The sequence below is a fragment of the Calliphora vicina genome, chromosome 3, assembly GCF_958450345.1.
Source record: "Calliphora vicina chromosome 3, idCalVici1.1, whole genome shotgun sequence".
Lineage (NCBI taxonomy): Eukaryota > Metazoa > Arthropoda > Insecta > Diptera > Calliphoridae > Calliphora > Calliphora vicina.
The window spans coordinates 27,965,294-27,989,223 of NC_088782.1; the positions used below are offsets into that span (position 1 = coordinate 27,965,294).

Consider the following 23,930-nt stretch of genomic DNA (forward strand, 5'->3'; position numbering starts at 1 on the left):
AATTACACTTGAGTAATACAAGGAAAACTTTATAATTCGATTCTAAAATATTAAAATTTTTAAGAGTTACAAGATGTCAACTTATGACCACCAATATCTATGTTTATATATATATATTTGTGTATATAGTATATCTAGTAAACATATACACATATTTTGTTATATACAAGGGGACCAGTACTTTATTGTTAAAGAATGTGTAGAAAATAATTATAGAGTAGTTTTTATTATAATTTTTTTTTTTATTATTACTAAGGACAATATTTTAAAAACAAAAGAAGCAAATTGTTTTAATAACACAAAACAACAATAATACAAGAAATTATAATTAAGCAATTTTTTTTATTCATTAAAAATGTATTTTGGTTAATGGCACATAAAATATATTGGAGAAAGAAACCAAAATTTTATAGAGATATACTAAATTTATGTATGTTGTGGGAGGATTGTAAATTCCTTTTGATACGTAGATCTGTGTATACATTTTAATAAAGTTCAACTTTTATGGACGTAATAACGAATTAAATAATAATAATAATAAACAAATTAGAAACTTAGGAAAAACATTAAATGTTTTTTTGTTGTTGTTGTTTTGTTTAACGAGGGACAGATATAGTTTAAATAATATATTATTAATGCGAGTTTTGTGCTGACTTCTTTTACGTATTTTGTTTGAAAAGTATGGCGGATTTTTATTGTGAGTATGTGTATAAATTGAGTGTTAAATTAATATAATTATAAGATTGATTTTTTTTCATTAATTGTATGTTTTTAAATATGTATGTAAAAAGTGTGTTTAAGAGTGAAAGTGAAACCATTAAACTGAGAATTTCATGTATTATATCATTAGTTTTTTTTTGTTTTGTTTTAAATACACATGTAGATTTATCGTATCTTTTTGCTGTTGTGTAAATAGTAAACATAACTACATATATATGTATTAAAAATAAATAAATGTACACCAAAAAAAATGTGTATTGTATTAAAAACACACTGCCCACATTGATTTTAATAAATGTTAAGATTTTTTTATATACGTTTTAAAACAATGAGATTTCTAAAATCAATCTTTATTTATGAAAGCTTCGAATTTAATCTTAATTCAGAATTTAAAATTTCAGCAATTCATTTCATATAACCATTACCAATATAACAAATTATTTAACTTAATTCAAAGGCTTTTATTTGAATAGAATTATTTTATTGTTGAATTTGGTAAAAAAAAATGTTGGCGAAAAATTCGAGTTAAAAATATTTTTTTCCGAATCGGACAAGTCGGTCCGAATTTCTATGACGTTATATAATTCGTTGGAAAGGTCTTTGAAATCTCTGTCATTAGATAAAAAATGAAATAGTCGTAGGTTTTTGGTTATATCTCTGCCGAATTTAAATATCAACCGAACCAGGAATATAGCAAATACATATATCACATATGTAAGTTATATATGATATATTTGGAAAGTTGATTTCGACAGACATTGATTTCGCTATATATAACGATCCAGAATTTATATACTTTATGAAAAATGTATATATAACCTTAACACTCATGGTGAAGGGTATTAAAATAACCAGACATTGTGAAAATAAGGGTTAATCATATATTATAAAAATTTTTCAGGTGCATCTATAGAATTACATTTTTTTAAATTTTAGTTTCACATACTTAAAAAAGAGCCAAATATTTATTATTTTCAATTGTAAATATTAAAGTTATTTTAAATTATAGTTTTGTTTTTATTTATTTAATTTTTTTGCTTTATAAATAGTTATTGAAAATTAATTACTTCATCCAATGTCACATTTTTTTGATAAGTTAGGTCCAAATATTTTGCATTTACATATTTTATATTTATGGAAATAAACATTGAATTGTTTTTAGAAATCTAAAAGTTTGGTTCAAACTAAAAACTATTTTACTAAAATTAATGTCGAAGTGTGTGAATAAAAAAAAAGTTAATAAAAACGAAAAATTATAAATTTAAACTTATGCAAATAATAAAAAAATAACAATAATATATAGTAGTCTATATAAATTAAATTAAAGTTTTGCAGAAATGTCTATTTACAAAAAAAAAAAAAACATATAAAGTAAATATTTCTTTTCTACCGCATTTTAAAGATAATAAATTGAGATATATTTTACTTTTATAGGTATGTATGTTTAAAAATAAAAATAATAATAGTTTTTTTTTGTTTAAGGTAACCTAACAACAATTATAAACAAAATGTATACTTTAATTTTTTACTATACGTCAAAAATAAACTTATTCATTTTGTTTTACGCATTAATTATTATAAATATTTTACATTATACATATTATAATATGTATACATGATTGTTATACATATGTTTTTATTTATTTTGTTATATTTTTTTATGGTAAATTCAATTTACTTTTTAATACCTATTCGTTTGTTATTTTATGTACAATTAGTTAGTTATGTTGATTTTCTACTACTTCTCATTTAGTTATAATATATTATACTATATAATAAAATAATTAAAAATAAATGAAAAAAAAAATATTACTTGACTGGTCCTTGTTAATAATACACATTATTATATCCTTTTTAATTAAAAAAATATTCCATTTGATACACACGCTAACAAAAACCCTGAAAGAAATTTGAAAAGAAAAACAACAAATGTATTAAAAGATTTGAGGATTTCAAGTTAGACCCCTTTCACACTAGGCAATTTAGTTGCGCAAGTCTCTTGTGTTTGTAGACGCCAGAGGTAATGTCGGGTTAAGGAGAAGAAAATTTTGCATGCTGTTTTGTTGTTGGGCAAGAGACTTGCGCAACTAAATTGCCTAGTGTGAAAGGGGTCTTACACCCGATTTCACAATGTACAATTATAGTAATTAAGATTATAGACAGTGAGTGACAATACAATGGAAACTTTTAAACTTCTGCAAGAAAGAAGACTAAAACATAAAAAAAAGTCACCAAAATATGTTTTAAGATAGAGATTGAACAAAATTATTGGTAACAATTTTTGTTTGGTTTTTTACGTTGGAAAGGTATTTAAAATATCTATAATTATTTTAATCCAGATATACAGCCCAATTATGAATAAAAAATTCCGCGGGAGTTTGTTCCCCGGGAGTTTTTTCCCATTGAATTTGAATAGGAAAAATGAGAAAAGGGGAAAAACTCCTGGGGAATTTTTATTCATAATTGGGCTGATAGATACAAAATATGTAAAAAAAAACCCTGGTAGTCGTGGTTTTCCTGTATCTCAGATGTTTGTGGGCCGATTTTTCCGAATTTAAATAGCAATCGATACATTAATGTATCAATCATGTAAGTGATTTGGTGTCTACGGAAAGTTGATTTCGACTCCGCTAAAGATCCAGAATATATTTATGAATGAAAAATGTAATGACATTTGTAAGACAGGCACTGTAAAAACTCAATATTTAGGAGGAACACCTCGGAATACTACTCCAAAACAAGATAATTTAAAAGGAAGGTATTTGTCCAATTCATATCATGGAATAGGAAATATATCCATTTTAAACGATGTTACGCTGAGGAATATGCCCCTAGTCCATCAAGACAATAAACCCAAACAAATCTCTAGGGTTGTAACCATTGTATTGTTAACCACAGTAGCGGTTTTCACTCTTGGTAGTAAAACAACCAACAGCATTAGATGCATCTTGGGATATTGTCCATTGGAAAGTAAAAAATCTTAAAGCAAATTATAACAAAGCTGCGAATTGGAGAAAGTCTACAGGTGCTGGGTTGCTTGAAGCCGACGGAGGCGTCACATCAATACAGGTGGGTAATAGTTTTTAATGTTTATATTTATCGTTAACTATAATATTATTCCATTTCAGATAAATTAAGAAAGATGTGTCGGTTCTACGACGAGTTATATTTTCGGGCAAAAAACTTCCGAATTCCCATTTGAAATTTTTGACAGTGCGTTTATAATTTTTATCTTTTTCAGATTTTTTAGGAATTTTTAAATTTAAATTTTTTTATTTTCAATTTGGCGGAATAACAAAAATCAGCTGTTTAAATTAATATACAATAGGCACAAAAAAGCTGCTCACACTTTGCCGTCAAAATAAGTAGTAAATATAAAAGTGTGTTAAATATACAATCAAGAGTGAAAACCCGCTAGTATATTTGAAAAAAAAAACTTTCGGTTAAATGTAAATCGTACTTGGTGAAAGGCAATTTTAAAGTTCACGTAAACTTATAATCGTACATTGTAGAAGAGGGTATTAATTTTTTTTTTTTATTTTTACTTTTGTGTTATACTTGTTCAATTCGCAAACTATTGAATAATTGTATGTCTTCAGATTTGTACAAATTTTTTTTTGATATTTGCTATGTAAAAATTGGGTACAACTAAAGGTGAGAAAACATTAATTCTTAATCCATAGGCTTAATTCCTTAGTACTTTAAGCATATTGAATTCATTAATTTGATAATTTGAATTTCTTATTGAATTATAAAATTTATTGAATGAATTTTGAATGAAACAGATATTTTGTTGCTTGAAATAGTTTTAGGGAATCAATTGCTGACGTTTTTAAATTCTGAATTAAGATATTACTGAATTAAGTTTATGCTTCATACAACTTATATTATAGCTTATGAATTGGACAACTATGTATGTAGTTAATAGCATCGTCAATGACTAATAAATTTCACAAATGGTGTGCAAGCAAAACAAAGTGAAAAACTTACCTTTAAGGTAATTTCTGTTGAACAAACTTCCAGTTTTGTGAAGTATAGATGATAGTATTAATTGGTTTTAGTTACTTTTAGTACGTATACAATTACACTGTAAACGTATCATAACTTATGTTTGTATATTTGTTATTATTTATTATAGATGATATTTCATTTAATTCAATGAAGTTATTAGCACTAATCTTATATTAGCAAAAGTTATGTTTTTTGTTTTTAATTTTCCATATATTTAGGCAAATAGTAGTTGCAGTAGAGAATAGTAGTAGTAGTGATAATAGTAGTAGTTTTTAAATATTCTATTATATTGTGTAAGTAGTCTTTTTTTTATTTGAAATACACATTTATCATTTTATATAAAAAGATCAAAAAAACAATTAAAAGAAAAAATAAAAAAAAAATATATATATATTTAAAAAAAAATAATAATTTTATCATACTCCAAAATCTACTATACAAAAAATATGTTCTCTAGTTAATTTTTTATTAAGTGCAAAAGAAACCTTAACTTTTTAGTTCGTTTTTTTTTTAAATTTATTTTAATCATTATTTTGTATGTTTTTCTAAAGTTTTTTGACACTAATGTCGAATGTCTTGTTGGCTGCATATTTTGTTCAAATCTAAAAAAAAAAATATTTAGTTATGTTCCAAATCGATAAGCATTCATATATATTTTCAAAATATATATGTATATATGCATTTGCAAGACAAAAAATAATTAAACACATATTATGCATTTGGGAATAGCAGTTAAATCAGTTCTTTTGTGTCTTATCTTTTGAAACTTTTACATAGTAAATTCAATAAAAAAAATGTTTTTTTTGTTTGTTTGTTTTTGTTCATCAACTAACTGATATTACACTTCGTAGTCTTTTATCTATAAAACTTTAGGACGTGGACTTAATTATTAGTGTTCCTGTGTGTTTTGCGACCCCCACTACTGCCATTGGCCGAATTGCTGCTACTGCTTTCAGTAGCATCAGTACGTTCTCGTGTATGTGCATTTTTAAAGTCTTTAGCCTCGACTCGTTGATTACGTGTCGTGGCAGTATTTGACGAGGAAAATGATGTGTTATTTATACTACTACTATTTACACTACTGCCGCCAACATTTGCATTACTACTTCCTGTTGATTGACGATTTTCACGGGAAACGTCTGAAAGAAGAAGAAAATATATATATAAAAAATAGTTTTTGTATTAATAGAATTTCATCTTCAAAAATGTACTGCAAAATTATTAGAAAACAATTTTAATTGTACGTACACCTTTTCAAAATGGCAATATTGGTAAATATTGTAAAACATAAAAATATGTATACCAAAACAAGTAACAGATTCTTATATACAATTTAAGATAAATATTGACAAATATTTTTTTTTTATTTTTAAATTTGGTAAAAAAAAATGTTGTAGAAAAAAAATTGTTAAAAACTTTAGCTAACTTTAATTATATAAAGTAAATTGAATATTAAAAATTATAATGATAAATCAAATCAAAATTGATGTTTGAATTGTTTATTTTATTTTTTTAAGATGTTTGAGTTTTAACTTAGGCTTAACTGGCCAATGATGCTAAGTTAAACTCAGATTATAAACTAAATAAACAATAAGTGAAAAACAACAATTTAAGTGGTTATCTTTATTCCAAAAACTGACTTTAAAACATAAAAATATACCAAAACATGTAATATTGCAATATTCGGCTGTCGGATATTATGTACCCTTCACCAAAATATATAAGATAAATATCGAAATATGATAGTATTCCAGTGATAAGGAAGATTTAAAAGACTTGAAAATATATTATTTGAATACATTTTTTGTTTTAATTTGTTTTTACAATTCATTTTCTCAATGCACAAAGCCAGCTTCAATTTTCTTTATTTCATTCTTCTTGATACACCATTTCCAATTGCATTTCAGAAATTTCTAATTGCATTTCAATACAAATAGAAATTTCTGAAATACAATTGAAACTTGTGTAATGCAGTTGGAAATAATGTAGAACTCAAAAACATCAAAGTGGGTTAACGTTAGATTAGATTTATTTTTAGATTAACTAATCTGATTATTAATTGTAATTAGATCTTTATGCTAAAATTCAAGTCTCTTAGTTGCTTAGTGCTTTTAATTCAATTAAAATAAATTAAAAATTTTCAGTCAAATTAAAATGTTTAAATATCATTTATATACTTTGGAAATTTACCTTTTTCTTTGGAAATTTCAGTGCGCAATGTTACTGGAACATTACTGCCACTATTCACAGCACCAGTTACAGTTAAAGATGCAGCACCAGCACCTGAGGAGGAGCACGACGACGAGGAGGAGGATGAGTTTATACTCACTGCTGCACTTGTATTAGCACAACCAACAACAATTGTACTACAACTACTTGTAGATGAATTATTATTATTATTGGCCACATGTTTTTCATTCCCTTCAATTTTATTCACAGCGACTGATGGGGAAGAGTTTATGGAAGTGGTTACAGAGGGAGAGGGGATAACGGAGGTTGCAGCTACAGCTGATTCATGTTTGTTAACAGCTACGGGCGACAAAATACTAACTGCTGCTGCGTTGTCGTCTTTGCGTTGTGCTACCTGAGCATAACTTAAACGTGAAGCAGCCGAGCTACCACCAGCGGTAGGTGGAATGGCATTAGCAATGATGCCAGCGTTGCTGTTGATGGTGGAGACGACAGCGGCGGCTATGTTTTCTGTGGATGTTGAGCTAGTTGATGTGGAGGCATTTTTTTGCTTGGTAGCATCTTTTGGCGTCTCTTTTTTGGCAATTAAAGCTGCAATGGCAGGTGGTTTTTTATGATTGTTTAGACTGCATTCGGCAAGGTTTGTGGTCATGGTGGCCACACTGCACACTGCTGCGGCAGCAGTACCAGTTGAGGATGACACGTTTTTTGTGGTATTACTACTACGTTCGTTGTTGCAATCATTGTTGCTACAGCTGCCACTACTAGCACAAGCGGTTGTGTGAACATATGCTGATTTATGACCAGCCCCACCACCTCCTCCTACAACTCCAACTCCAGTGGCAATTGGATTATTTATGGCATGTACCAAATATTCTTCAGTCTTGTTGAATTTTTCATGGAGATTAGTAGTTGGACCACCGCTACTGTTAATGCTGTTACTACATGTGTTGCTGCTGCTGCTGCCGCTATTGCAATCAGTGGTAGATGAGGTTGTGGTGTTAAATGTGGCAGCAACAATGTTGCTACCACCTTTAATATTTGTTGTATTAGTATTGTTTTGTGTTAAACACGGTATCACAGTTGCAGAGTTATTAGAATTAGAATTTTGTTTATTATTTGTCAATGATTTGCTATTATTATTGTTGTTGTTTTTGTTGCTGTTGTTGTTGGCGATTGAATGATCGCGTTGTTTTAAATCTTCAATATTAGCAGTTTCTATGGCGGGTGTATTAATTAAGGTTGAGGTGTTATTGTTGTTGGTTGAATTGGCTACAGAGGCAATGGTGGCCGTAATGTTACTACTGCTATTATTGTTACCACCGCCACCAACTGTGGGCGTTGGACTTACAGCTGTACTACCTCTTTGTTGGTAAAAATTATGTTGTTTGTTGGTGTGGCCGGAATCTTTGCGAGATTTCTTACCCCCTCCCCCACTGGCGTTGTTGTTGCCATTGCCACGTACTACATCAGCTAAGCGATTTTCTGCCCAACCACTACCACCGTTACCGTTTCCCGAGTTAACTGAGGAACTGTTTTGTTGTTGCTGCATTAAATTGTTACTTGTATTTTGTTGTTGCGATTGCTGATGCTGCTGGTGATAGGGTTGAGTATTGACGTTTTTTGGCTGCTGCTGTTGATGATGTTGTGGTTGTTGTTGCTGTGGATGAGTTTGTAGATGTTGATCAGATGCATTACTGATGCTGCTATTGTTACTATTACTAGTGATAGTCATGTTGTTGTTATTATTGGCAGATGTTGTAGCATCATTTAAACTCACTTGCTGTTGCTGCTGCTGATGTTGTTGCTGTTGTAGTGCACTGGCAGTTTGTTTACTATTGGTACCACTGGCTGCAGCAACATTACTAGAGGCCACTGACGATGAGGTGGCTGAAAGTATAGAATTATCATTCTTTTAATACACATTCAAAATGTTATACATACTAATTATTACGCTATATAGGCATAAAAAGACAATCAGGTACAGTCGTTTGATATTGATGTATGTACATCCAATATTGAATCAACACACTGATTACTAATTTCATGATGTCACCTAAAATAATAGTTTCCCGGCTCGATTTACCTAACACAGTTTCTTATTCAATATTGTTTGTTTCAAGCTTTGGTAACCTTCTTTCAATATGCATATATAAAATAAAACATTTTAAATTTTGTATTATTATTTCAAAACATTTTTTTTAAATCTCAGGACAACAAGCGTGACAATTTCAAAGAAAAATCACTGATAAAAGATAAGCTTTCCTAGAACTAGTTCCGTGGGTGATAAATTCAAACAAAAGCAAGTATGAGATGTATATTAGTCTCTGTCGAATTTTATATACAACTAATATATTTTAACATAAAAATGTAAGAAAATGTTTGTGAAAAATTCCGGCTAAAAATTGTTTCCCCTGATTTATCGGTCCGAATTTCTATGGTGTTAATATGTCGTTGGAAAGATCCATATTGCATATGTTAATTACTGAGAGCTAGCTTTTGGGATAAAGATATTCTACATTTTTTGTTTAAAGCTAGCTTAAACTGAAATTCTTTTTCACTTAGAGCTAGTTTTTTTACTTGTTAGTTAAACCTAGCTTAACGCTGTGTTAAGTTAAATATGAAACAAATTTAGCTGGGCTTCAGCCAATGATTGTGTTTCTCACTAATGGATTACGAACTGTAAATTTTGTTAACATTGCCATACTTTTCAGTCAAATCACATGTGCATTCCTCAAAATGTTTCATATAAATATGGCAATACTTTATATTTTATAAAAATATTTATAAAAAAAAAGTAACCTTTTTTGTAAATTTTAATTTTTTACAAAAAAAAAGTTTTTGACAAGAGTTGTAATTTATGAATAAAGCTTTATTAAACAAGGTTTATTTTACTGTAGAACTCTTAATGGTTGTTCAGATATTATTGAATATTTTATTGTAACAAAATTGTCTCTGACAAGAAATAAAAACAAAAATAAAATCTGTAGAAAAATTCTGTAAAACATTTGAATAAGAATGCCAAGACATGTTACATACTTGTATTAAGCACTATTTTTGCATTTAATATCCCATAAATACTCGGAAAACCCATATTTATATAAATTTCTGTTTAATTTTTTTTCAATCATCTAAAGTCAGTTTATTTAAAAATGTTGCTGCTTAATCGTATTATACATGTTGGAGGAAAAGTTTACTTTTTTTTTGCATAGGATGATAAGTATTTATTCAATTATCGATTGATTGCTCACTGTTGTAAGATGAATTGTTATTTGCATAACGGGGCAGATCTTAGCTTATTAGAATATTAATAATATGTACATTAGTCATCAACTGATGATCGACTGACTCAAGCATTCACTTTTTCACTTTACAATAAGAGTTTTATATTCCAACTCACCTGGCAGTGGTGGAAAAGCTGCTGCTTCTAAGTCAAATTGCGGCGGTTGTGGTGGTGTAGCATTTTGTTGCTGTTGTTGTTGCTGTTGCTGCTGATGATGGTGATGTTGATGATGGCTCTGGTGATGGCTGTTATGATGATAGTTGTCATGATGACGGCCTCCACCGCCACTTCCACTACCATGACCTCCACCAGATCTATCATTATTACCAGCATAACTAGAACCACCACCAGCTGTGTGACGGCCTTCATAGTTGCGGCCACCAACACCAACATCACGTCCACTTCCTCCACCCCCAACCCCTCCTCCGCCTCCACTTCCTCCGCCACTAGCTCCACCACCACCACCTTCATTATTATGATGATGTGGATTATAATGATGGGTAGAAGATGAAGTTGTCATTGAATGGTGTTGTGTCGATGATGATGAAGTGGAAGAAGTATGATGTTGTTGTTGTTGTTGCTGATTCAATTGTTGCTGCTGTTGTTGTTGTTGTTGTGAGGAACCTGATGATGTCGCTGTATTGTGATGTTGATTGTGATGATGTGAAGATGAATTGTTTGAAGAATGGTGGGAGTGGGATCCACCGCCACCTCCGCCTCCGCTATTATAATGAGGATTATAATTGTTACCTTTATAACCACCGCGATGTTCATTGTCATTACGATGCGACGTATAACCACCACCACCACCGCCATGATGGCCACCACCACTAATATCATTGCGATTTGAATGATGATGACTACTGCCTTGAGAAGAAGAAATAACACTACCTCCTCCTCCGCCACCTGAGTTGCCACCACTTTGTTGCTGCTGCTGTTGAGAATGATGTGTCGAATTATATGATTGCTGTTGAAAATTAGAAGATTTTATTAGATGTTGTTGAATTATTATACTTTTACTATTGTTATTATTGTTATTATTATTATTACTATTGTTAGTATTATTATTATTAGTATTATAAATGTTGTTTTTGTTGACATTTTTTGTGGTAGTTATAGAAGTATTCAAACTATTGCTATTGGTATTATGATTATTATAATTTGTGGTTGTGGATATTTTAGAGAAACGTTCTTTATATTTATAAAGAAATGTTGAGGAAGGCGTTTGATTACTGCTACTGCTGCTGTTACTGTTGCTGTTGCTAGTGGTGACATTGGCTGTTTGTGTGATATTATTGGTAGTAGTGGTGATGGTGGTGGAGGTGGGATTGCTAGCAACTGAATACATTTGTCCACTAACATTGCCTCCGCCGCCGCAGACTCCCTCTCCTTCCATCACGTTAATATGACTTATATAACCGCCAAAGCCTCTGCTAACATCAGCCGCTTCTCTACTACCTACAAAATGGGCGTCTACACCCCCTAAACCGCCACCTAACACACCAAAACCCCCAACACCTAAATCTACCAGTATGCTATTACTGCTACCAGTTGAGGTCGACAAATAACAACAATTGTTAGTAGGTACTGTAGTATAAAATGTTGTAATACTAACCCCGCCACCGCCTCCTCCTCCTCCACCGCCGCCAACACGATTGTTAGGTGAGTAGGTCATGCCAGAATTATCGTCATCGCGTCTTCTTCGTCTGGGACGAGATTGAGACCAATGTGGCGGATCTTTTCCCACACCACTGCCACCGCCCACACCACTTCCACCAACCGAATTAGTCAATGAAGAGGATGACGATGTAATAGCATTACGAGGATTATGGTGATGTCCCTGTTGCGGAACATGTTGGACAACAATTTGTGATTGATGAACAACCTCAACACTGACATCTTCTTGTAGGTCATGCTGCTGCTGTTGATGAATCTGCTGCTGTTGTTGTTGCTGATGATGATGCTGTTGTGCTGAAACTGTTGGTACGGTGTGTGCCGTATAGGAAGTATGCTGCATTGCACCAGTTTGTGTATTAGAGGAAGGCATTTGATAGTGAGTTTGTTGTATGTGAGTTGCAGCAGCACCGCCACCTAATTGTTGAGGTTGCTGCTGTGGCTGTTGTTGTTGTGTTTGTACATGATGAGTAGTTTGATTTTGCGCACTGTAATGATGATGACTGCTGAGAGCATTCGAATTGCCACCACCATATGATTTATCAATTGATGATTTCGGTATGCCACCTTTAAAAAGTACATAGTGAATACAATAATGTTTAATAGATTTCAATTTGAAATGTTTTATTTTTTTTTTTTTTAAATTTCCAGCCAATTCACAAATTGTGTTATTTTGCATTGTTGTAGTTTACATTTAAAAATTAAACTACACATATATGTTTGTTAAGTTATCCAAAAACATTTAGCATAAATGAAGTTTCCTTGGTGGAGTTACCCCATTGATAGGTCTGCTAAGGTCTGATGACTTTATACACCGGTATATTAAAATGTGAAACTACCTTAACAAACTATAAAAATAACACAATAACTGAGACTTGTGAATTGTCCAAAATATTATCCTTACCAGTGTTTGGCTTCATACTTGTATAATGTCTTGTATTACTACTTTGCTGAGAGCCGGGCTGTTGTTGACTTGAAGTCGGTTGTTGTTGTTGATTAGGTGGTGGTTGTTGTTGCATTTGATGCTGTTGCGTCATTGTTTGTTGTTGTTGTTGGTGAGGATCTACAATTGTGGTTGGCATAACGCCTACCAGACCACCAGCTCCCCCAACACTTACACTAGATACAATTATATTGCTGCCAGCCAACTGTGGTTGCGGTTGGGGAGTTTGTTGCAACTGTTGTAAATTTGTGTTGCGTTGCTGCTTGCGATGACCGCTGCTTTGACCACCACCACTGCCAGAATTATTGCGATGATTGTTGTTATAGCGTCCACCACCTCCGCCACCACCGCCGCCGCTTTGCGGTTTTGTGCTGCCAGTTAAACCAGGAGTTTGTGTAGGAGGTGGTGCTGTCGTGGCATATGCAGGTACTGCAGGAGGCAAACCATTGGCTGCAAAAACATTGCCAATCTCATAGAAATTCTGACCATGTGCTGTGGTTGCGGCTGCTGCTACAGCTGCAGCAGCCGCAGTGGGCCAAGGTGTAACAATACCAGGATAAAATTGTTGCTGTTGGAATTGCTGCAATAAATGTAACAATAATTTATTTAGGTGGATGTTTATAAAAGAATTTAGATTAAACTTACGATTAAATGTAATTGACCATTATATGGTACTGGTGGTTGCGTCATTGCTGCTCCGTTAGCAGCATATACAAAACGTTGCGGTGCTGCACTATAAGCAACTGCCGCTGCAGCAGCAGCATTTGGATCGTATACAGCGGCTGGTGGTGAAGTCAAACGGAAGCCATTTTTTATAGTTGATACTGGACCGATTGGTAATCTATTTATAAATGGTTTTGCTTTCATTCTAGCCATTATTGGTTTACCCTACAAATAAAATTTATAAAAATTTTAAATCACAAACAGTTTTCTAATATTTATATAATTGTATACACATACCTGAAATTCTTTAACATCTTCTCTTAAATATGTAAAAGCTTTTTGTGCATCTTCATCCGATTCAAATGTTATATACCATGAATTATTGCCAGCAAATTCACACGAAATAACGCGTGGGCAGTTTTCATTGTTAAAAATATTCTTTACAAAAAAAAACAATGTTATTAATTGAAATAGGATTATTTAAATATGTTTATTACCTTAACATCTTTAACGGGAGTTTGTTCAGAAATTTCACGTAAAATTATAATGCATCTTTTGTGATTAGGTCTGACTCTGAGACCTTCTTCGTCTACTTGCACATTCGGTGATTCCCTAAGCACTTCTGTTATAAGTTTAATATCTTTAGTTAGTTTTTTAACTAAATTAAAGTTGGCCACAGTCCATATGGGTACATATTGATCACTGTCCATTTGTGATAGCAGCCAAGAGTCGTTTGCTAAATTTTCTCTATAAGAAATAGAAAACAAATTAATAAACACATACATGTCTACATCATGAATGTACGTTTTAATGTCACTATTAAAGCTTTCACACGCTACTTTACTGTCATTAGTTTGCAAAACTTTTTAATGATTTGAATATAATACATATTAGGAATTATCGCAATGGGAAGTTCCTCTGTTCCCGCACTTATCAAATTTACAGGTTTTAGTAGGAATAAATCAGAGGATTCATAGCATGTGCTGAATCTTATACACCCTTCACTAAAGATTGAAAACAATAGTTGCAACAATAGAGAATAGACATAGAGCAGAAACTCTCCTGTCAAAGTCCTAACTCAGTTGTCAGAAACCTAAGTGGTGAGAATGTATTAGTAGAAAAAACTATGTGAAAACAACACTCGTATGTGTGATTATTTAGAGTAATTTTTTTTTTGTGAGTTTTTTTCCAGTTTCGGCTCTATGTGTATTTCTCGATGTTTTATACGAATGTCAAAAAAAAAAATATTTAGATAGTACTTGAAAATATCTACAAAAAATACTCCTTCATGTGTGGGTGGGTTGTTATCTCATTTAGTTCAAGAGACATTAATGTTGAAAAATAGTTTATTATTTTTTTGATGATCGGTTATTTGTTGGCAATTGTGCCCAATTTAAATAGCAACCTAAGAAACCTTACCACTCATGGTGAAGGGTATAAAAGTATAGTACTTACCTTGAAAAGTAATATTCCAATTGTGTAGCTAACATTTGTTTAAGTTGTTCCAATGGTATGCCACTATTATCGCCCGTATTGCCGCTTGAATTTGATGAACTAATAATGTTATTGTTACTGTTACCACTGACAACTTGTTGTTGTTGCTGTGATTGTTGTTGTTGCTGTAGGGTAGTAGTTGATGAAGGAGGTGGTGGGCCATTATTGAGAATGACATGGTGTTGAGCATGAACGTTATGTTGCTGTTGTTGTTGCTGAGCTGTGGCTGCTGTGACCGGTGTACCAGACATTTGATCTACAGCAACTAAATTCGTGACATTACCACCACCAGCTGCAACAGGCGCACCAACTACACCAACCTGCAAATCATCTTGACTGTAACAGACGACAGTGCCGTCTTGAGTTATGGATCCATTCATGACTGTATATTCGGTGTTATCAATCGTTGTTGTTGTAACTGTAGGCCCCTGCTGACCCCCAGCAATAGCAGTTTGCTGATGGGCGTACTGCAAATGGGCTTGTTGGGGATGTCCCTGTATTTGATGCGGTGCTGTGTGTTGTGGTGTAGCTGCAGCTACAGCAGCCGCAGCGGCTGCCGCCTGTACTGTTTGTAATGTAGGCTGTTGTGTGTGTGCGGCAGCTGTGTGAGCCGCAATCAATTGTTGATGTTGACCTGGTGCTGCAGCAACTTGTAAAGCTTGATGATGGGGTGGTTGTGGTCCAGCGGCTGTCGCTATCAATGGGATGTGTGTCGCTGCTGGAGCTGCCAATTGTGTGGTTGGACCGTATAAATTGGTCGCTAACACTGCCGTATCAACAGGAACATTCGCATAGACGGTGGTAGCAACAGGTTGTGGTATCTTCACTGCATCCCCATTCATATACACATAACCTCCTATACACACACACACATAAAATCAACATTTAATTGTTTGATGCAGCAAGCATAAATTGAAAATGAGAGACAGGGAGAGAGAGAAAAAAAAAACATAAATTTAAATTATCATCATGTTCTGTTTATTGATTTTATTTTTAATATACATATACAGTGACGGATTTAAGTGTTCTTACACTGAGAGGGAACAAGTTTATATTTATAAAATGAAAGCAGGTAGGGTTATGGGATATTTAACAAATATAATAAATCATTTATATTTTATTTGAATGTTAAGGAAATATAGTTGCAAATATGGTATAAATTCAATTATCACAATATTTACAACAATATTTCCTACTTCTTAATAGCTTGTTTGGATCTATTCGTCGTTTATTATTATGTATTCGAGTCATTCCAATGACAAAGATATTGCCATTTCACAAACTATATTTTTTTAATTTAGATCCAATACTTTACATTTCTCACAAAATAATGAACTTAAATATACGTTAGCCCACGCTTTGTTAATGTCTCATCTAAATTACTGCATTGAGGTCAACTCTGGTACTAATTCGCACATCCTGGACAGAATCTTTCGTGTTGTCAAGAGAATTGTGCGGTTTGTTTATTGTATTGGATATCATGAACACATATCTCAAGCTATTATCAAATTTATATCTTGTTCTTTCAGACAGTATCTAAAACTCCGAAATTTAATATATTTTTACAAGATTATCAAATATGGTATTCCAAACTATCTTCTTGGACGATTTATGTTTTCAAGGTCTACGAGAAATCCACAACTTATTATACCGCTTATAACATGTTCTGGTTTTGAACGATCGTTCCTTGTAAGATCTGCAAGATACTGGAATATTTTACCATATGATTTACGAGTGTTTTCTTTTTCATGTAGGTTATTTAGACAACGTCTTCTCGACCATTTTCCCAATATGGCCAATTAATAAATGTATAATTTTTAGCTCACTTAAATACTGTTAGTTACGCTATTGGTGTGCCTCCACTGATAGGGAGTCTTGAAACAAATTCTATACCCTAAAGATTCTTAAAAGACTGTATAATAAAAATGGACACCAGGAAATCCATTTTACATTGTTGACCCCATTAATGTGTTATTATACACTTCACCTTCGTGAGAAGGGTATATATAAGTTTGTCATTCCGTTTGTAATTTCCACAATATAATTTTCCAACCCTATAAAGTATATATATTCTGGATCCTTATAGATAGCGGAGTCGATTAAAACATGTCCGTCTGTATGTCTGTCTGTCCGTCCGTCTGTGTGTTGAAATCAATTTTCTGAAGACCCCAGATATCTTCGGTATCCAAATCTTCAATAATTCTGTCAGACATGCTTTCAAGAAGTTTGCTATTTAAAATCAGCAAAATCGGTCCACAAATGGCTGAGATATGAGGAAAAAACCAGGACAACCTAGATTTTTTACCTATTTTTGACCTATATCTCATTAATACAGAAAATATGGATATCCAATGATAGATATTTCAAAGACCTTTGCAACGACGTATATAAGACCATAGTAAGTTGGTCCTACAATGGATCAAAATCGGAAAAAATATTTTTTAACCCGATTTTTTTTTCACCAAAAAATTAAAAAAAAAATTTTTTTTTAAAATTAAAAAACAAAAAAAAATGTTTAAAATTTAAAGAAAAAAAATAACAATTCGAAAAAAAAAAATTCCAAAAAATTCAAAAAACAACTTAAAAAAATAAATTTTGTTTACCTAAAAAATTTTGAATTATAATTTGGTGAAGGGTATATAAGATTCGGCTCAGCCGAATATAGCTCTATTACTTGTTTTTCAACATCAACTGAAATTTTTGTTTGTGAAAGCTCTGTTTACAAGTTGCTTAAACATGTTTAACTGAATTTTGAACCTGTTCACTTAGCCCGAATATACTGAAATTTGGCATTCATGAATACAAATGCATGAAAATTTTAAAAGGTTTAAATTTATATATTACTGATAAAAATTCTTTGTGAGGCCAGTGTCGTCATGAACGATTTTTTAGGTTCCTATGATTTGTCAAACAATTTTAAATTAAGCTTCTGATTGAAAAAATATGAGAATAAAAAGAAAATGAAACAGAAACAGAATAACTGCCAAATAATATAACATTTGCAAAATAAAAAATAAAGTGGCATTTACAGCGACGTTTTCTCGAAAAAAGTTGCTGTTATAAAGACCGTAATATTAAAAAATAGTCTGTTGCGCAAATCGGTCAGTTGCAATAATAGGTAGTTGCACAAATCGAGCCCGCACTGTAGTTAGATGCATGATAAACAAATAAAATAAAATAAAATTATATCTAGATCATAAACCTGATGATAATGTAATATTATACATATTCGAACTTATGTTCGAAAATTTTTTAAATCTGTTAGAATAATCGCTAAATCATGAGGATTCTTAAAAAAGTCTTTTAGTTTTATTTGAGGCAAAATTTTCCAATTAGAACTAATTAATACTAATTTAAATTTGAAATATTCAAGCAACTCTAAAAAGAAAAAAAGAAAATAACAAAAACTGATTTGTAAACAAAGCTTTTATTTAAATCTCTAATAAGAAGAAAATATATGTATAAGATACTAGCTGTCCCGGCAAACGTTGTTCTGCCATAGCTCACACAAAGTTTGAAGACTCCCACTATAATAGTACTCCAGATATGCAATAATAAATGTTTACTTTGTATGGGAGGTGCCATGCCCATTGTTCCTATATTGGTCAATTGTGAATCTAAACCATGAAGGAGGAGTTCAGTTACTAACACACGTACAGAAGAATTATATATATAAAAATATAAATTTTTTATTATTATTGAACTATACTCAAAACTTGTTTCTCTTCTTCCTTTAAAATGCCATAATTTATGTTTCCGAAACCGACTCTAATAATTTTTTTTAATAACAAAGTCATTACATATATTGAAAACTTTGAATATTTTCATGAAATCAAGTCGTATTTTTAAAAATGTTTGCTTGATGCAGATTTCAAATATAAATAATCCAAAATTAGAAAAATGTCACAAAAATTAATACAAAAATATCAAATATGCTCGAAAAATGTGATATCAAAATTCTGTAAAAACTAAACCCTAATGATAAATTATCCAGTTTTTAAAATTCTGTCCTTAAGATAGAAGTGTCTCAGATTTACTTTCTTTATACATAAGTTTGATTGTACAATAATATGGGTTTTCGCACAATTCTGTTCTGGTCTTAAATAAACAGTTTTTCCAAAAAAAATTAAACATACATATAATTTATATTTCAGTGTTTCGGAATAGCTGCGGGATTTTTTAGTTTTTATTTTTATATAGAGATTAGCAATAATGATATTTGAAAAAAACATGTCCTACGGAACATTCTAAAAAAATGTAATAAAGAATAAAAAAATATTTCATTCTATTGAACATTTCTGTATACTGAAAATAGTTTTCTTTTAATTTTTTAATCACAAACATATGGAGTTAACAAAACATTTGAAAACTATTAGATTAGCCATAAATTAAAAAAAAGTTTAATTATATTATTATTACATATGATTCAATATATTGAGGGGTATATTCAAAACCCTCTATCATAGAAAATACAAATTGTTAAAATAAATGCTATGAATAAGCAAATTTAATTTTATTTTCTTTTGCAATTGGTCGATTCACAAGGTCTCCTACATGTCATATTATCACAAAGGATATCTAAATTTGTATTCTTAATAAAATTTATTGATAAAAAAAAACACTTTTTGTCGATATTAATAGAATCAATTTCTTCGGTTATTTACAACATATTTAATCAGTGTAAAATTTTCGATACGAAAATAAGAATATATTGTTAGAAAGTATAACAGTGGGCAAATCAAGTACAAAACATTAAACAAATTTTTTGTTTTTTTTACCAAAAATAAAAAAGTTCATAATTATAAAAACCGGTTAACCGATACAAAAGTCTTGCCTGTCGAATAATTCGAGAATAGGTATGAAATATTCGAAACCGGTCGGTTTTTCAAACAGAAAAAAACGATTAACCGGTTTCCGGTAAAATTAGTAAGAAAATATATTTTATAAGTGGAAATTATGCAAAATAATTGAAATAAAAAGTAAGTATCCAAACGGATAGAGGTTTATGCATTCGGAAATGTAATTTTTCTAAGATAAAAAAATAATATTTTGACATCAAAAACTCTAAGGGCACTGCTACAAGTTCAATATATATATATATATTGTGATATTTGGATCGCGATCCAATGTAATGGATCACGCAAAATTAGGTTATTCTGCGATTTGGATCGCGATCCATCAATACTGCATGCTACACGTTCAATAAATATCGCGATACTGGATCGCAGTCAATATATATTGAACGTGTAGCAGTACCTTAAGTTAGAAGGTATTGAATTTAGTCCGTCGATATATTGAATAACTTTATATTTCTACTAGCTTGACCCGGTGCGCTTCGCTACCCCTGTCGTAGTAAAATAAAAAATATATAGCCTATTGACGCTTCCCAGTAAGGATCTATCTACGTTCCAAATTTCAATAAAATCGGTTCAGCCGTTTAGGCGTGATGCTCAAACAAACAAACAAACAACAAACAAACTTACAAAGACATTTATATACCTATTTATATAGATTCAATTATGCATTTTTATTATTACATATTTTTAAACAATTTAAAAATAATTTTAAAGATTATTCGTTATTATTTAAAATTGCTAATTATATAAGGTAATAATGCAGAGACAGACAGGCCACAACAATAACATCAAATTACATACAAAAAAATGGAGAACCACTTTTTTGGTAACAAAAAAAAAACTTGTCCATAGTAGTTGATTGAAAACCGTTAAAAGAAACCCATAAATAAACTAATAGGAAAAACTAGACAAGACATTAACAATACTAAACTACACCACCTTCTCTTCTCGTCTTTAGTGTACAACAAAAAAAATAAATACAGCTAGTATAAAATCAAATGGTATTTGAAATAATATGGCAGGTTAAAGAAGACGAAAATAACAACAATAACTACAAAATCTACAAAAACGGTACAAGATAGAAATACACACACACAAAATACAATAGACTAAGAAGAAGAAGAAAAATGCAAGTTTCTCGTAAACGAGTAAATAAAAGAAACTTCAAAAAATGTGTAAAATGTCAAACTATGCAAAAAAAAAAGAAAAGACGAACATAAAAAGTATTAAATAATATAGAACGAAAGAGACGATAATGAAAGAAAAGGAGTAAAATAAAACCGAAATTTATTCTGTTGTGTATACATTTAAGTAAACTCTAATGAAATTTACTATTCAAAAATCGAAATGAAAAATAAACATACAAACATACGTATGTACAGTGTCTCTCATAAGTATGCGAATTTCGTTCTTTTAGCATCAACATTATTATTTTAAGATCTAAATACATAGTTACAACAGAATTCTTTAAATTTTAGGAATAACAGGTATTATACGAAGAAACAACAACAAAAAATCCCATGAATGGTCAGGTACCTCACAAAAGTATACGATTTTTTTGTTTAAATTTATTATTATCCTTTGTTATCCATTGGATTACTACTGTTTGAATGGGAGTAGTTATACAATGTTTAGTAAAATTAGCTAATTTTGTTATTCACGTAAAAGCTGCAAAAATGTCTACAGTCAAATCAAAGAAATATATTTTAGTTCTATTAGAAATGTTTAGTTAATGTTCTTCAGCAATATAAACTGACATAAATCTTATACTAGAATGGAAATCAATTGAAAATTTGATAGGATAAGAGAAATCTTAGGGAAAATTTCTCAGACCACGTCTATCAGCTCCAAAATTTTAAAACGAACTCTCGCCAGTATTACATGCAAATGTTTCATATAAAACATATCGAAGAGGACTAAGGAGGAATAATTTGCACGGTGGAGTGCTAAAGAAAAAAAATTGAAATTTATTAGTGAAGCCTTGATTTTGTAAAAGGCATATGATACTTTATATTGGGACATTTAAATCTATACATGCATGTGTGATTGTGAATGTGTTGAGTTTTTGCAACTGTTACTTGCATGTGTAAACGCTAGGTTAAGGTAAAAATATAGACTTGCAAAAAGTTCAAAGTTGATTTTTAAAATTGCGATATAAATCTTTAATATCGTGTAGGTACATATAATATTACAAATGATTTTGTAAAAAAAAGTTTAATGTCATCATGTATAAAATCGATTTCTTCTCATAGTATAACAAAATTCGTCTACTTATGTGAGACACTGTATGTAAATATAAAAAATAAATATAAACAAGAATCATTGAATTTCAAAAATATTTATGGGAACAAATCAAGATCCGCGTAACAGTTTTTATTTTCATAATTTTTTTTCTGTTAATATTCACATTTTCTGTATTGCCGGCCTTCGGCCGGGTGAAGGGACTTTTAGTTCTGGGGTGTATCGAACACCGGCTGCGCTAAAATCACTTTTTCTGTATATCAAAATTTTCTGAAGTACTGTCATATAAAATCAAAAAGGAATTTTTGGTTCACAATATTAATAAACTGTACCATATTATATATCATATTAAAGGTATTGTGAAGCACTATTCAATGATACCCATAACGATCAGTTTGTTTTCCAAATATATGAGAAATATACTATTATATGTATTGACTTTAAATTCATATAACTCTTAAACTAAAAGAGAGCAGGGAAAAATATTAACGTTTTTGTGCTTCTAATTATGAGAGCTATCAACACCAAAGAAATTATAAAAATGCAAGCTGTTTCGCTGATCTTGATTTATACCTATTTATGAAATAAATGAAACAATCTATTATACAGTTGGACTTTTAGAAAGTAGTTTGTTGATTTTAAAGATTTATTAACGAGACTAAATTGAGTCATTTTTAAGAACTAAGATTTTTTGAAAATTAGTAAATGATATAATAAGCTAATAATCGTTTTTCGACTTTTTGATGAACCATTTTTATTTCGATTAATCGTAGGGTGAATGCACCAGTAGTCGGCAGTTTAACTTTTTTTCAGTTTTTAAAGTGATACCATTATGAGTGCGAACATGGTATTGGGATGTAAATGGGTTATTGTTGTTTAGTAATTTGTATAGTTTTAGACTCAATTAATTCTTTTCAAGCTGTTTTTATTAAATTTGAGCAATTTACGTTTTTTTGAAAAAACACGATTTGTACCCGAAGTCGGCACCGTTGATCCTAATGTCGGCAATTTGTGACCCAATTGTCGGCATAGCATTTTTTATTAAGAAAAGAATAAAATCTTAAAAGAATTCAAGTTATTTTTTATTTAAAATATCAGCCATTTAAATAAATACTAATAAAAAACATAAATTAGTGCATTTGAGGTGAAACCACTGTGGGCAAATATCATATCCTACGTTTTTAGACCATCATCCTCAGGATCTGTGTCCAAATCCTCTTCACATGTGCCCCTAACTCGTTTTATCTTCCTTTTTTAATTTGTTTTGGTTTATTTTATTTTTCTATTATGGTCACTGTAATTATGTATATGTTTGCGGTAACCATTTATGTTTATTTTATGTTTAAGTTACCATTCACATCATTGTAGCAATCATATATACATATGATTGTAGTAAATATTTATGTGTTTGTGGCAACCATGTTTATGACAACATATTGTGTTGTTCTAGGATTATGGTTATCATATCCTGAGATCAACATATTATGATAAATCATTATCATGAAAATGATTGCCATAAATATATATTTATTTACAATCATGTTAATAGTAACGTAAACATATTATGGTTACCGCAATCATATACAATATCCCAGTGACCATAATATTATTAAAAAACTTTGAAAAAATTTGAAATGTACAACTACAACTTGTTGGGATTGGACTTGAACAGTTAAAAGGCTGAAACCAAGTATTTGAATAATTATTTGATAAAGTTGGAGATGAGTTTCAACGTTTCATTGTGATTTTCTGCAGCTAAAGTTGGCGATACTACCATATTTTCAACTTTTCCTTGTTAATTATGAACGTGCCTGCCTCTATGGTAAGATTACTCACAATTTCAATAGTTTGATAA

General features: G+C 30.8%; 2 protein-coding genes across 5 annotated transcripts in view; both read right to left on the minus strand.

Annotated features, from left to right (window-relative positions):
• Nucleotides 1–23,930, minus strand: part of Larp4B (La-related protein 4B) — a 39,689-nt gene that overhangs the window by 7,023 nt on the left and 8,736 nt on the right. For 3 of the 4 annotated variants that reach the window (XM_065503358.1, XM_065503357.1, XM_065503356.1), the window contains exons 2-10: nucleotides 14,940–15,834; nucleotides 13,982–14,231; nucleotides 13,782–13,922; nucleotides 13,467–13,709; nucleotides 12,783–13,401; nucleotides 11,820–12,445; nucleotides 10,322–11,171; nucleotides 6,922–8,811; nucleotides 5,234–5,870 (exon numbers count right to left, since the gene is read on the minus strand). In XM_065503358.1, coding sequence (XP_065359430.1) covers nucleotides 5,614–5,870; nucleotides 6,922–8,811; nucleotides 10,322–11,171; nucleotides 11,820–12,445; nucleotides 12,783–13,401; nucleotides 13,467–13,709; nucleotides 13,782–13,922; nucleotides 13,982–14,231; nucleotides 14,940–15,820 — 5,757 coding nt within the window. In that variant the 5' untranslated portion in view covers nucleotides 15,821–15,834 and the 3' untranslated portion in view covers nucleotides 5,234–5,613. Of the gene's footprint in view, nucleotides 1–2,533; nucleotides 2,620–4,710; nucleotides 4,899–5,233; nucleotides 5,871–6,921; nucleotides 8,812–10,321; nucleotides 11,172–11,819; nucleotides 12,446–12,782; nucleotides 13,402–13,466; nucleotides 13,710–13,781; nucleotides 13,923–13,981; nucleotides 14,232–14,939; nucleotides 15,835–23,930 lie in introns of those variants that run through there. The other variant, XR_010576213.1, reaches the window with a different exon arrangement.
• LOC135953732 (putative uncharacterized protein DDB_G0283051) lies at nucleotides 11,199–11,780 on the minus strand (the record flags this gene model as incomplete). Its single annotated transcript, XM_065503714.1, has 1 exon — nucleotides 11,199–11,780. A coding segment is annotated over exon 1 (402 nt), but the record flags the coding sequence as incomplete, so codon positions are not given.